Source organism: Botrytis porri (genome assembly GCF_014898465.1).
Source record: "Botrytis porri strain MUCL 3234 chromosome Unknown BPOR_014, whole genome shotgun sequence".
In the NCBI taxonomy this organism is placed as follows: Eukaryota; Fungi; Ascomycota; class Leotiomycetes; order Helotiales; family Sclerotiniaceae; genus Botrytis; species Botrytis porri.
In genome coordinates this window covers 708,154-723,134 of record NW_024066088.1, presented here as the reverse complement: position 1 = coordinate 723,134, position 14,981 = coordinate 708,154, and the positions used below count along the sequence as shown (strand labels likewise).

Sequence of the window (14,981 nt, the reverse complement as noted above, 5' to 3'; positions counted from 1 at the left end):
AGTTTCAGTTTCATATTCAATTACTTTCCCTTTCCCTTTTCCTTTTTTCATTGTCTGTACCTTAGTAGCTTTTTCGACTTCCACTACTGCATCACATAATTCTTGCGTAGAAATATGAAAATGACCCTTCAAAACTAGTCTCTTTCCTTTCTTACGTATCGTACGTTTCTTCATAATAGCTCGTAAATTATTCGCATCGTGTTGGTGAACAATACTTTGAGCTCGAAGTTGCTCACTCCCAATCGTCAATTTTCGAATGTATTGACGAACCGGGGTTGAAAGAGTCGTATCATTTTCAATTGTTGAATTTAAAAGGTTATTTGCTGTTTGTAAGATTGCTACATCCGGGGGTGAGCTATTGACGAAGACTTGGTTAAAAATATCAAATTGGGTTGGTTCTTTGGATATTTCGACTTCGGGGGTAAACTCTCGACCCAGTGTACGGAACACTCTCTGTGGATTAAATGGATGTAACCCAGCTCCCCGCCATGCCGATTCGATATTTTGATGATGGCATACGTCGGCTCGAGCTTTAATATATGCCTCCATCCATTCAATCTTTTGTATTCGTACAAGTTGAGCTTGATTCAAATCAGAAAGTGCTGCGGTGAGCCGTTTTTTCAATGGACCGAAAACCGCAACATCAAGTGGCTGAAGCAAATGCGAGGTATGAGGAGGAAGTATAAGAAGTACAATTCGATTTTGAAGGCAGTGAGCTATAAAGCTTCCACTAATATGAGAATCGTGGCCATCGCAGATGAGAAGCCGATATTTGCCACCTGCTTTTGCACGAGTTGCAGGTTCGAAAACGCGTTTTAGCCATTCTAATCCATGAAGATTGCTTGTCCAGCCCTTTGTATTTGCTGAAAAGAACCAGCTACCAAGAACTTCCTTCGGAATCCAATTTTGAAGGACATTTTTACCTTTAAAAATCCCGAGTGGTGGAAGAATGGATCCATCCGCACAAATACACTCTACCATTGAAATCCACTCTTGACGGCCTGGATGTGCTTGATGTTTTGTACGAAGTGTAGAATCGATAATAATTCGAGTTGATTCCATTGTCCCAATTGAATGTCCAGATTCATCCATATTATATTCGTCTTTCTTCTCAATTCCATAATCCTGAATCGCTTTTTGATACGCGTCAAACCAAGTACTACATGTTTCCCTGGTTGCACCATCCATTCTTACAGATTCAATTCGACGGCCAATAACAACTGTAAGATGAGGATGTCGTTTGATAAATCGTGGAACCCATTTATGACCAAGAAGGTGTTGTGGTGGGAGTTCAAGGGAGTCAAATGAGAGGCAATCCAAATTATAAGTCCGTTTTGAACGTAACTCCTCAACCAATTCTTTTAACAACTAATGGCCTGGTGAATAGCCACTAATTGTCAATTGCTTTATCCACTTAAGAAGTACATTCTCTTGTACAGCAGAAAGTTTCTATTGCGATTGACGTGCTTCAGAACGCGATGAACCCCCTTTGACGCGTCGCGTCACAGTATCTTTAGAAAGCCCCAGTTCTTTTGCAGCTTCATATGAAGACTTATACTTTCCATTTTGAACTCCTAATACTGCTTCAGAAAGTCGAGATTCCATTTCCTGCACTTTTAAACTTTTTCGACGGACCATTGTTGAATTGTTGCTTTTTTGATGGGGTGGTCCCCCACAATTAGACGCATTACGCCATGACTTACGTTAGCGTATATATATACAAACACAATCACATCTGGCAAAATAGTTATGATGATTACATCTAAGTGAATACTGCCTATTCGTCTGCTTAGTCGCTGACTCGGCAGGTGGTATTGCTGGTACAAGATATTACAATAAACACACTGGTCTTCAGTGTGATATCGAAACCTAGACCTCCTCATCCCTATTTGAAGAGACTGAATATATGTCACAACACCGTCTTGTGCGAGGAGAAGATCTTCGAACCTACGCAAATGCTGTTGCCGAGAGGTATCGTATTGCGAATAACGCAGTCTTCTAGAACAAAGCCGAGAAGTATCTCTGGAACGAGGCAATCAAGGAGTGGCAAGTAGAGCTCATATAAAAGCGTACAGGATGGTCGCCAAAAGTGTTGAACATTCGATCACAGCTCGTTGCATCGGTGAATGGCGTTCTTAATTTGTCTAAGCTGCAAGGACATCCAGAAATCTCAGACTACCGGGGTAATATTTTCCACAGTTCGTGCTGGAATACTCCGTCACTGGAGGATATGTATGAGAAAAGTATTACAAGTTAATGATCTTTAACAATTTACATTTCATAACTTGATCCTTTAATCAATTGAACAATGAAAATGTTTCAATCATACCTTATTATCTCAAAAAATTGAATCAAAAATTTAGTGAAGAAGTTATTTGATGTCATGAATTGTAAAGGAAAAGGACTTTTTGGCAGAGATTTTTTTCACGGAATGAGTGAGTGTGGGGTGAGTCATGAGCTCAACTCTCACAATTTAGGACAAACATCACTGATGCTTCATGATTGTACTCGAGCTTGAAGATCAAAGATCCCTTGATTCATTCGATTTCGAGCAACAATACTATGATAATCCACTCTACAGTAAACAGTTAAGCCTTGTTGCTGTAAATAGTCTTGAACACTGAGACCAAATTGTCTCGTTCAGCTTCGAAAGTCGAGTTTTAATAATCCGCTTTAGATGCTTCTTTTAGTTGGAATGTTGAAGATTGATCAGTTAGACTTCATGTGTATTCGGCATATTTAATTTCGCCTCTTGTTGTGAATCAAGTGATTCAACAATTTTCCCTGAGACTACTATTTTCAAGAGAAGCTTTGCATATTTTCATCGTGTATTACTGTGTAACCAATAGAACGACGCTAATCATGGAGCTCATTAAGTGCTTTTGTCATTCCAAAGGTTCAGTTGCTTTGATTTCCCACTTGGTCTCTACAAAGCGAAAGAGAAAAAAAAGCAATTAAAGCAATCCTGAAAGAGTGATGTTGCCATCGAAGTAATTAGTACCTTGTACTCAGGCAGTGATCCTTTCTTCCGTAGTATCTATGCGTCTAATTTTCCAATTTATATACAGTGACCTCCAAAGGCTCACAGACAGCGTTTGAATCTAGCTGCTTGATACCAAGTAAGTCGGCTCTACACACAATGAATTTGATGTGACGATAAATCATCGTTCAAGAAAAATATTTACTCGTCAGAGTCAATCAGTGAGTAATTTTCGACGAAGAAATCAGAGTGACAACCCGACTTTCAATCTTCCCACCAAAGAGCTCAAAGTTCTGTGAGACTTCTAGAATTTTAGTATTCTTCCTATCCTCATCCATGCGCTTCTATCATCGTATGCTATTTCTTCTTAGGAGGGTGCCTATTAAATTCCAGAGATATATCAATGATAGTAAGAATGAATGCCTGTGCATTTTCTCTTCGAATCAACCCTAAAGTACTTTTTCAAGATCCCTTCAATGAATTTAATCTTGTAGATTACTTGAACACAATCTTCAAAGATCATGGAACACGGCTTCAGTCAAATCATTGAACCACCGCTTTTCATGCCCATTTTCCTAGCAGCCCCATCAACGCCATACCTCCCATTAGACTGATCAAAGCAATTACAGTCTTGGTCAACTCAGCATTCCTCAACTCGCCATACATCCAGTCATGAGCCCACATGTTGACAAAGCCGATCCAGGTAAGAATACCAGCAGAAAGGGCATCCAAAGTTCCAAGAGCAACGATTGTCGATGGATCATTACCGTTGAACTTGTTAATAACACCGATTCCAATGGCCATTCCAGTTGGAGTAACAAGCGTAAAGGCCATTGGAAGGATTCCGTACTTGATGGTGTGAAGACCATCAATTGCTGCAATTCGGGCGCCAAGAGCAAGTCCTTCAAACATCTGGTGGAAGACGATGACGATAAAGAGGGTGATGAAGACTGAGTCGCCTGCTACCACCAATGTGATACCAATGAGAAGGGAGTGGAAAATGATACCAGCCTCAAGGATGAAGATACTGATACCATTATTGGCGTGGGTGGTTCCAACACTGGTGATGTCGTGGTGGTGGCTTAGGTGCGCGAGCGTAGATGTAGGGTGGCCTTTCACTGCCGCTTCTTCACGTGAGTTGTCTTGTGAACTGATATTGACAGTTTGACTTTCTATGGTAGATTGCTGGCGCCAATGTGCGAGTCTATGACCAGTGAATTCGATCAAGAAAGCGATAAATGCACCCGCCATCATGATAGCGGTTGTGGTTGCTTCATATTTCAATTCACCAAGACAACTATGCAGAAATGAGTATTGTCATATTTCAACTAGAGGTAATGGCTGCTTACCTGTTGCTAAACATTAATGAAGCGTGGGTCGCAAGCTAGATTCGGTCAGCAACTTGCTTACCACGGGCGAGGATTGAAAGACGAACATGGATCAAGGCTGTGGCGATGATAACACCAGTTCCAAACTGCTTAACAATGGTGAAAACGATTCCAGTTCCTTTGGTTTTTAGAACTCGCGCCATAAAAATTGGAGCATAAACCCCTGATCTCTGTTAGATTGAGCTAATTTCCCAGTCAAGAGGCTTACCGATTGCACTTGTAAAGAGGATGACAAACAACAACCCAATGCGGAGTTTGACATTGTAATCACGATCTTTTCGTTCGCAGGTTGCCTTAGCGGAATCACCAACACAGTGTCTACCACAGATTAGAACTTTGGCAACGTGATTAACACGGTTGGGTAACGTACTCAACGCCGGCATGGAAGTGGCAGTTCTCTCCACCTTCAGACTCCGCAGAACTTTCTTGTTCAGTGGAAGTCGCCTCTTCAGTAGAACCCACGACCTCAACTTCAGCACCATCGGGTCTCAAGCAGAACATGGCAGAGCCGTGAGAATGACAGCCACTGTAAGCGGTAGGGAGAGCTTCACTACCAGTGGCAGTCACTAATACTTGAACCTCTTCGCCATTGCCTTTTACACAATACCTGAAAGTTGGTTAGCTCTCTCGTCTTAAAACCTAAGATCTGCACCTACTGAGTAGTATCATGTTGGTGGCAGTCAGTAATGGCAGTAGTCTGAACGTTTCCAGTCGTCTCTGCAGCCACTGAAGCTGGAGTTGGAGATGGGGTTAGAGTTGGGGTTGGAGTGGAAGTGCTGCTGCTAATCGTGGTTTTGGCCCCCCCGGGAAGGAAACATACTCTGTATGCAATTAAAATACGATTTTCTCGGTCGTTAGCAACATCAAAGACTTACTCTCGTCCTTCCTGGATATGGCAGCCCGTGAGCGTGATCTGAGCAATTGTGATGGCAGCGAGTAATGAAAACACCAACAAACTTCTGAGAGTGGTAGAAAATCGAGAACTGAACATCTCGCGAACGGCACCACCACAAAGAAGCGTGTCAAGATAAGAGGCTGAAGGGGAGGGAAAAGGCTTTCAGGGAAAGAGCTTTGGGGAGATGAAGAAAAAAAGGACAACGAAATGTGAGATCCATATGCGGCCGACGTCAAATATTTATCTTTGCAATTGAATTCTCTAGCTCAATAGACGGGAAAGTTCAAAGTTTAGCAAGTCTGCTATCCGAGCTAGGTAAAATGGGTTCAAGAGTAGTTACTGCTCATTGATTGATGTTGGGAGTAGAGGCGAGAAAACCCCATCCGCATCATTGCACAATTGATAGAGCAGATGGGAAGAAAGGCCGACTTGGCTCACAATCTTGCACAAATGAAAAATTCGAATGGCGCCGACAGGATGAGCTTAAATGGTAGATGGAGCTTGGCATACCTGGGCATGAGAACCTTGATGGGTCGAATGAGGGTCGGCTTTTGAAATCCAAGATGAACATGATTGATATCTTTCTATTCCTTTTTTTTTCTTTTTCTTTCTTGAGAATTGCAACGGAAATAGAGATATCTTTTCTTTTGTTTTGACTCTCTTGCTAAACACTCAAAGTATCCAACTGCGACCGACGTGATCGTCAAAGATTAGAAATGGCCCAATGTGAATAAAAGGCTATGTGAAAGGTCTACCGGACTCTTTCAGCATATAGACTCGGAAACGACAGCAGGGCTGGTGCTTTTACACCGGACAGAGATATAATAACCCAGCTCTCCAAGGCCTTTTTCGAAGGATCGTGAGGTTTGATCGAGGAGGAAATTCATTGTTGATTACATAATCACAAATCACGCACCCCCGCTTCCCTTCAAACACAGTCAAGAAATGTGAATGGCCAACTTCGATGACAAGACAATAACTGCAGATTATAAGTCTTGTAACTTATCCTTATTGTAATTTGGTAAAATATAAATCGTAGCTCTACTTGATAAAGTGCCCAATTCTAGATGTCATACTAGTCGTCTGCACTCTGAAAAGTTCTTCGCCTTGGCTTGACAAACGTCAAGATGTAATTGGCAAAGTGTCCTTCCGCTGGAATCACATCGTGGTCCCTGCCTATCTCGTTGCATGTATGTTGGCCTTCAAATCTCTCTTCCTCTTCGGAGCAGTCAGACCAAGTCCTTGGCGTTCACGAGGTTAGATGCTCGATAAAAATTGTGGCTTTCCAAGACTGAAGCATGAGTGAGAACCCGGAGAGGTAACTACGTTAAAAGACGATATGAATCTCACACAACACCTTATCAATCTTACTCCTTCACTTTCTGGATATAACCATCGTCGACTCGGATTTCAAAATGCACGTCTTAAGTTTTCTCGTTGTCTCCATCATTACCTTTGGTGCATTGGCGTACCCTCTTGCCGCCGGAATCGCCGCAGTCTCCCCTGATCCGGTCTCCGAGCTTGTTGTATCTTCAAGTCACGCCCCTGCATACAACTGGAAAAGCGGTTATATCTCTCACTTCACGATCCACCCATCCTGCAATGCAACGGAGCGTCATGAGCTTAGCGAAGGGTTGAGACAAGCGGTTGAAATGGCTGAGCATGCAAAGAATCACAGCTAGTACCATCTGAGATGATCAGTCCCAACCAATGCTAATAGCTCCTCAGTTCTTGTACAAGGTAACAAATCCGAGATTTTTCAAAAGTATTTCGGCAAAGGTCCTACTGCTACACCAATGGGATGGTTTGACAAGATCGCTTCTGGTAATCGTGCTGGTATTATCTTCCGTTGTGATGATCCTGACCGTAACTGTGAAACTCAGGATGGTAAGTAGACCCATCCAGAGCAGGGAGCCCTCACAATCTCAGATCGTCTGACATCTCATAGGCTGGGCAGGTCACTGGCGCGGCGAAAACGCAACATCCGAAACCGTCATATGCCCGCTCTCCTATCAAACCCGCCTACCTCTCGCCGCACTATGCGCGCGGGGATTTAATGTCGCAACCGGTAGACCAGCAGACTTCTGGGCTCCAGATCTCATGCACAGACTCTACCACGTCCCACTCATTGGCGAAGAAATCGTCGATCACCATGCAGACGGGTACCATGGCGTTCAAGAGCTGGCCGCTGGTAGCAACTATACTTTGGCAGGACACAATAGTGCTACATTGACGTATTTTGCAACCGAGGCGTATGCCTATGATATTGCTGTTCCTGGCGAGGGATGCGTAGGCAAGGCTAGTGTTGAGAAGGAAGAGGATTCACATAGTGCTCCTGCAGCGACTGCATCAACTGCGCCGACTGTAAACCCGACAAGAATCATCCCAGCTGAGACTGGTCCGGCTGCGACTTCCCTCGCTGGAACTGAGTGCCATACACATGACGACGGAACATTGCACTGCGTTTAGAAAATTCACTCTTATTAATGTAACTTGGGTGTCATCAGCTACTCCAGCACAAATACAAGTCAATTCTTCTACTTGAGGAATTTCTAATGTCAGAACATCATAAATTCCGCAGCAGAAATGAATAAGCTCATCTCCCATGTCTCAAAAAAAGAACCCTTCTCCAATAATCCTTGCCCTTTTATCTCGTCAAATTTGTATCCTTCTTACTGCCATATGATGATCTAATCCTATTCGAACGCTGTTTGACTGAATATCCCCGAGCAAAAACCACGCGAGGAATCAGTATATGCCAGAAATCAGAGTCAATTTTTTTTTTTTTTTTTTTTTTGAAAAGGGACGAAGGTCGTTTGGGACCACTGTAATGTCAAAGGTTCCATTTTCACTTGTGAAAGGTTTGGAGTAATCTGTTTTTCACTAGAACAGAGGATTGACTTAAGTCGTCTTGAATCGAGAGCCGCAAAGCTGAGCATAACCAAAACATGGTCGATATAAGGATTGATGAGTTTCACAATTTGCAAGTGCAGAAATGCCAACGCTCGTAGCATTGTGCACGCCGGTTCTACAGCTTTTCTGGAGAGTAAGTCTGCATCACTTGATTGATGCTTGGCCACTCGTAAGTTCGTGTTGATTGACCGTCTTGTTAGATGTTGGGAATAAAGGGGCTGTTACTTCACATTTCGTCATTCGAAGATAACTGAATATCAATGTACTTTATAAGATCCAGTTCGATGGTTTTTTTGACTTCTGGAAAGATAATCTTGAACACTTAATGCAATGGATCCTATAAAGGCGGTGATGAGTGTCAAGATATCCCCGATTGATTGGCCTACGGGGAAAAACGACGGCAATCATTGCGGAACTTCCCAATCAATGACACTTTTGATTTCATAAGGTACTTCTCTTGACTGAAGGGTCAGCCAATTATCAGGGAGGGCTTTTTGAACATTGTTCGAATGTAGAAATAGTCGTAGGCTCACCTGTAGTAAATGCTACGATCTCGATTGTTGAACAGTGTTTTTAAAAGTCTCAGATCGTTGGGCAATTCCATCATCACTTGCGTCGTACATCCTCTTCGTCATCCTCGAATGGAACAGGCTCTCCGATGTTACCCATTAATGAATTTGTAGGTAGTGGTACTTGAGTGATTCCTTAATGCCATGGATCGGCTGTAATTTTTGTTACCCGTTGTGAGAACCAAGTGAAATATAGCGAGAAACAGTACTCATCTGAGGAATCCCGGCTCTGAGTTGTCTGGAAATTGTCTGAAACAAGTTCGAAAATTAACTCTAACTTCACTAGCGATGTGATTTCCAAGGCTTCTTGATGAGTATCTTCAACTCATCGTTTTTTGACAAGTCTATAACGTGCATCCATCATTTGGAAACCCGTGGAAGATAATAAGGATAACGAGAACGCGGGGGAAAACAACGAATCAAGGCTTTTTAAGCTACTAGAAGAGTCACTACCCCTTAAATGCTTGAATCTAAGATTTTAAATCCCGACTGCCTTGCGTCTAGCAGAATCTTGCATCTTGTGCCCTCTTGGGTCGGCCGTTGTTGGCACAAATTCGTCAGAACTGCCTCTTAGAATACTGTGGGAATCTAGGGACGCATCTCCATTTCATCTGCCATTATACATTGGGAACGGTGAATTCTGCCTCGATGAGGACTGATCCTTCTTGTTTTCACCGTATATCGAAACGGCTCGCTCGGGATCAATCAACTACAGTCTCTCTGGGTTTAGTATCGCTGATGTTTGTTGGTTAGAGGTCGACTGGGAGTGTAAACAGCCAAGAGGCATGATTGGAGATGGACTTCTAACGATGTGTTGGTGGTATGGGAGGTGGCTAGCAAGACCAAGCGTAGGATTGTGGTCATTGAAGTTCGTCGAGAGGTGGACCGTTAATGGTGAATTGTGCTATGTAGGAGGGTGGTGCTTTTCCCAACGGTATCCACCATATTGATTAAAATGAGGTGGCGAATACCGCACTCTGTTTCACCGGACGAGATTGAAGACGGTTCCTATAGCTTGAGGCTGTAGGGTAATGCGAGGGAGATAGAAGGCAGAAGTATCTAAAGTGTTTGGTATAGTAGAAATTGAATCGCTGTACGTGGGATTATCTGTTTAGCATTAGCTTGGTATAGACGTTTTATTAGAAAGACTCAATGGAAAACTAGACTGATCTTAGGATTCCTACAGTGTTCACTCACTGTCTTGACCAATGAACAAGTCCCTAACATGATTTTCCGCAGTATAAGTTTTTGCGTAGTTCGTTCTCGGTGTCGGGTCGAGGTTATGTTGTGCTGACTCTGCTATCATTTTGATCAATTGAATATCGTTTGGCTCCATGGTGTGAAGACCAACGTGCCCTTCAGCATGCACACCTCGCTTGCTTGTCGTCTTCTTTTGTGAGTCATAATTAGTCTAATTTGACAGTTAGTAACAATATAGATAGCAAGATATGAGATCAAACTTACAAAGACAATGACCCTGTTCTGAAGTCTATAAGAACAAAGCTCCGGACTTTTGCAGATATCATCTCACCATGCTCCTTTCTACGCGACGAAAATGTTTCACCTCCAGCTGAACTTCCAGATGGTTCGGACCAAAGGAATTTCAAAATCTGCCCGAATTAAATGTAACCTCACTATCTAAAGGGGAAGCTAAGAACTCACTTTTCCAAAATAAGTTTCCTAGCACTAAGCGCTTTCTCATATATCACAATTTGGCAATTTGGAAATATGTTCCATATTAAAAGCATTCACTTAAGTCAAGATTCTTGTGCTGCATGGATGCTGCGTCTTTTCCGAGATCGTCCACAATAGCAGGATTTGCCTTGTCAACTTAAGACAGTATGTGCTAGTGAATCTGTCACGATGTTAATATCATTATCAACTACCGACTATTCGTTGCTTCTTGGGTAAATGTTAAGTAATCTCCGGAAAAATATTAATCGACATGGTATCATCCTTTCTAGATTTTGATAGTTTCACTGCATATGGATTGATCAGGTTCAAACTTCCATTCGATTCCGCCCCTAAAATGAACACGACTAGATTGCACTCTTGTCTATTCGCATTCAAATTCCAGTCACTCCATAAAGGAGAATCAGAAGACAATTTGAAAGCTGTTCTAAGTTTTTTTCATATGAAGTGAATGAGACGATATTGTGGAATGTTCTGTATTGAAAGAATCCCAGAAATGATATCATACAAAGTCGCTTCAGTGCGGTCAACGTAGAGAATGAAGATTTGAAGGCTCTTGATTTACACATCTCTACGTGGCGATGATAAGCCGTAGTCATCCATACCGCAGAGTGTTCATTAATAGCTTCGAGTATCGTTTAAACTGCTTGTGTGACCACAATCCCTACCGACGGGGTAAGCTCGTTTCGCTTTTTCTTACAACCAATGAGTAATATACAATGAGGTAACATCAATGCAATGTAGCGGAGAATTGAGCTTTGAGGGGGCACATCGGTGAGAATTTGCACAAGTTGGACTTACCCCTAACAGGAAATATCATGTTTACACTCAACTATTAGTCAATACTTCTTGAATATTTGTACCCTATATATATATTATCCCAAAACTGCCATAAGATCTTTAGACCTAAGATTCTTATTATTATGCTTAAAATGTTTGTTTCAAGATTGCACTTGTCAGAACAATGCCCAGGTCCTTGCGTATCGCTTAACTGCTCAAACTCACCAAAAAGATGTAGTATTACTTAATTGTGAAAATGACACGAACAACCAGTTCCCAGAAAAAGAAATGATGTTTGAAGATCTCGATGTTTGTGGGGATTAAAAGTGTAAAATAAACTTAAATTCAAGTCCTGGGGTCATTGAATTTTATAATTAATATATTAAAATAATAATTAACTTTATTATAATTAATAATTCTTTTTTCTTTTTACTAATCTTTAATATATTAAATTCAAAATATTTGTAGAATTTATTAAAATTTATATTCTTTAAATTATTAGAAGTTAATAAAAATCAATATATTAATTTCTTTTTAACTTATATAGTATTTTCTATATAATATTTATTAATATTTTATTAATCAAAATATTATTTTATATATATAAATTATTTAAAGTATTTTGAAAAAAAAAAGATTTAATATAAGAATTAATATAAGAATTAATATAAGAATTAATATAAGATTTAATATAAGATTTAATATAAGATTTAATATAAGATTTAATATAAGATTTAATATAAGATTTAATACAAAAAGCTTATTAATATAATAATAAGATTATGTTTTATTCTTTTAAATTATATAATGATTTTAAAGATTTATATATTTATTTACTTTTTCTTTAATTTGTTTTTACAAAATTTTTTATTTTTTATTATTTTTTTAAAATAATTTTTAATAATATTAGTAATTAATTATGTAAAAAAAATTAAAAAAATTAGATTAAATATAATGAATTAAAAGAATTTTTCAATTATTTTAATAAAATAAAATAAGAAAATACATTTTTCATTAATATAATAATAAATTTTAAAGCTTTTATTATTAATTCTTAATATATTAATTTCTATTACCTTTTCTAAATTAATAATAATCTTTAATTTTCTTTATATTTTTAATAGTTTTATTAAAAAATATAAAATAAGCTTTAATTAAAAAAAGAACTTTATTTTATTATTTACTTTAAAACCCCTAAATATTATATTATTTTTAAAGTATTATATTAGATATTAATGTATAATTAATTCTAAATATTTATATAATAAATTCTAAATATTTATTTAATAAATTAGGAATATATATTAGTATATATATAAATCTCGATTTTATAAATGCTAATTTATTAATTAATTAATTAAAATTTAATTTAAAAATTTGATATTTCTTATAAATCGATTAAAATTATTTTAAGAATTCATAATTTAAAATATATTAGATAATATATTTTGAAAATAAATATAAAATATCAATATAAATATATTTTATAATTTTAATTAAAAAAATTATATTATAAGATAAACTTCTTTTTCCTTTAAAAATAAATATATAATAATCTTTTATTATATTCTTGAATATATTATGATTTAATATTATCTTTTAGAATTTTAAATTAATATTAATCTTATTTATATTATTCTTTAAACAAAAACTTTTTATAAAGTTTGAATAATAAATATATATCTTTAATATATTTTATAAATATATTATAATTATTAATTTTAAAAGCTTTTCTTTAATTATTATATAATAAAATAAAATATATAATAATTTTATTTTTAAATATAAAATTATTATAATTAATTTTAAACTTTTAATTAAATCTTTAAATATTAAAGTATTTAATAATAATTCTAATTTTAATCTTAATAATGGATTTAAAAAAATATTATTTAATATTATAAATATTATATTTATTATTATATTATTTATAAATTAATTCTTTATATTAAGATAATAAAATTTAAGATTAAATTATTATAATTATATAAATAAAATTATATAAAATGAATAAGAAAAAATTAAAGAAATTTGAATATTTATAAAATTTGAAAAGAAGAAACAGTATTAAATTACGAAAGCAATTTAGTAATAGATAATATTAATTTTTATTCCCATATTTCTGAATACTAAATACACTTTTTCATCAAACAGAAATCTATTTTTGAAGTTTTGACCATATCGACCAAATCGGCCTCGGTAATAACTAAAGTTTTAAGCGTACATAAATTCAATTTCTGAAGTATTCGAAATGTAAGGATATAAGTAGACTTATGTCAATATCCTTGCTTAGTGAGTATCGAATAACTAGTAATATGATTGATTTTCTTCTACAAGGCATTACACTCTCTCAACTCTCGAACACCTCTTTTCCATAGCATAGTTATTGAACACGAGTCATTGGTTTTCTCGATGACATTTATGGACCTAAGCGCCCAACAACCCTTTCTAGGATTAAGTATCTCGAACTCCACACAAGGTCAATCTAAGCTTTCCCGACCCTCTTAACTTTTAAGACAGCCAATTAAGAGCCTGAATCAAACAAAGATATAGTGCTGTCAGTCTACTAACATGCAAAGACTCTGAAATTTAAAAGAGCAAACATTGAATTTCCTCCGGATATCAAAACCACCCCTCCCATCATCTCAGACAAAATGAACTTGCCCAATGAAATCTTTCCAAAACTCGGCCAGCATTGTACCATGTTCCTACCTCGGTATCATGAATACTGGAGGGATCGACCATGAGCATATAAACTCCCGAGATTACTGACTCTTCCAGTTCCCTTCAAGAATCTTGCAAAAAGATGAGATAAAATGAACGGTGTGAAAACTGATTTGTAATAACTATGCAGAATTTCTTGAATTATCTATCTAAACTCATAGCGAGCCTTGAGTTCATAGCTATGGCGTAATGCTTGATTATTCAAGTTTTAAAAAGCTAACAACCAATCAAGTTTCTTGTTAGAAAATGCAAACATATGAACACTTTTCTCGAGGTATACTCGGATCGAAAGTCTGACATCCTGCACTCCTAGTTCAAGAAAGTTCTCCTGATTTGAACGCCTATACTCTTAACAAATTCGGAATAATGAGGCATATTGAGAAGGTTAATATTTTGGGAAAATGCTATGCAATAGGAGGTGAACAAATAGGCTGTGAGGAATAGTTGTTCTTGAATATGAGAAGTAAATATGGGGAAAAAAGGGCTAGTTGGAAAAGAGGTAAACATGATTATCATTCCTAAGGAATTGAAGCTAGGTAAGATTCTAGAACTGCCGAGGTCGTCTGTCTCGATGCTAATATCACACTTAGTGCCCACTTGGCATCTGGTGTGTACGGGCCAATCATAACACTACCGTAATTAGAGGGGCCTGTGACAAGCAGGCTTCCCCATAATTTTGTTTCAACGTTGTATCTTATAGTACCTATAACAAAAATCATTAATGGGAGCAACTAATAAAATACGACTCTACTAGTTGCTGGAAAAGACAATAAGATATAGACAAGTCTATCCAAACACTACCATAACTAAACGACTTGTAATGATTGGAGTTTTTCATAATTTTATTTCAATTTTACGTCCTGTAGTAGGTATAGTAGTAGTAGTAAATTCATAATCGATTCGATCTATATAGCTATGCTATGTAGTAGGTATATTCCAGAGAGAATCAATTGTAAACAAGTATTATGGTATACCCTTGCTAGCTGTTTCGTTGGCATTTTGGATCGATGGACTTGGCGATGTCACCAGCCAGGGAGTGA

The 14,981-nt window shown here is 37.7% G+C and overlaps 3 protein-coding genes across 3 annotated transcripts; 1 reads left to right on the top strand and 2 right to left on the bottom strand.

Annotated features, from left to right (window-relative positions):
- Positions 1–2,902: 2,902 nt before the first annotated feature.
- On the bottom strand, positions 2,903–5,881 carry EAF01_009582 (uncharacterized protein). Its single transcript, XM_038917838.1, has 7 exons — positions 5,244–5,881; positions 5,025–5,189; positions 4,739–4,975; positions 4,577–4,686; positions 4,416–4,531; positions 4,330–4,364; positions 2,903–4,277 (listed from the first exon to the last, which is right to left on the bottom strand). The coding sequence occupies exons 1-7, from the start codon at positions 5,357–5,359 to the stop codon at positions 3,542–3,544; spliced, it is 1,515 nt and encodes a 504-aa protein (XP_038766647.1). The 5' UTR covers positions 5,360–5,881; the 3' UTR covers positions 2,903–3,541.
- A 797-nt stretch (positions 5,882–6,678) lies between these two features.
- On the top strand, positions 6,679–7,732 carry EAF01_009581 (uncharacterized protein; the record flags this gene model as incomplete). The annotated part of the gene is made up of 3 exons (XM_038917837.1): positions 6,679–6,940; positions 6,992–7,150; positions 7,212–7,732. 3 exons carry the CDS (start codon positions 6,679–6,681, stop codon positions 7,730–7,732), a joined length of 942 nt encoding a protein of 313 aa, XP_038766646.1.
- A 1,995-nt stretch (positions 7,733–9,727) lies between these two features.
- Positions 9,728–10,493, bottom strand: EAF01_009580 (uncharacterized protein; the record flags this gene model as incomplete). The annotated part of the gene is made up of 4 exons (XM_038917836.1): positions 9,728–9,852; positions 9,943–10,156; positions 10,210–10,234; positions 10,408–10,493. 4 exons carry the CDS (start codon positions 10,491–10,493, stop codon positions 9,728–9,730), a joined length of 450 nt encoding a protein of 149 aa, XP_038766645.1.
- Positions 10,494–14,981: the final 4,488 nt, after the last annotated feature.

What these genes read in the sequence shown, in the direction of transcription:
- EAF01_009582 (XM_038917838.1), bottom strand. Translation starts at nt 5,359, where the DNA reads ATGTTCAGTTCTCGATTTTCTACCACTCTCAGAAGTTTGTTGGTGTTT. An exon ending in TCGCCACAGCCTTGATCCAT is followed by an intron (nt 4,365 to 4,415) that starts GTTCGTCTTTCA and finishes GACCGAATCTAG; the next exon opens with CTTGCGACCCACGCTTCATT. An exon ending in TCATTAATGTTTAGCAACAG is followed by an intron (nt 4,278 to 4,329) that starts GTAAGCAGCCAT and finishes ATTTCTGCATAG; the next exon opens with TTGTCTTGGTGAATTGAAAT.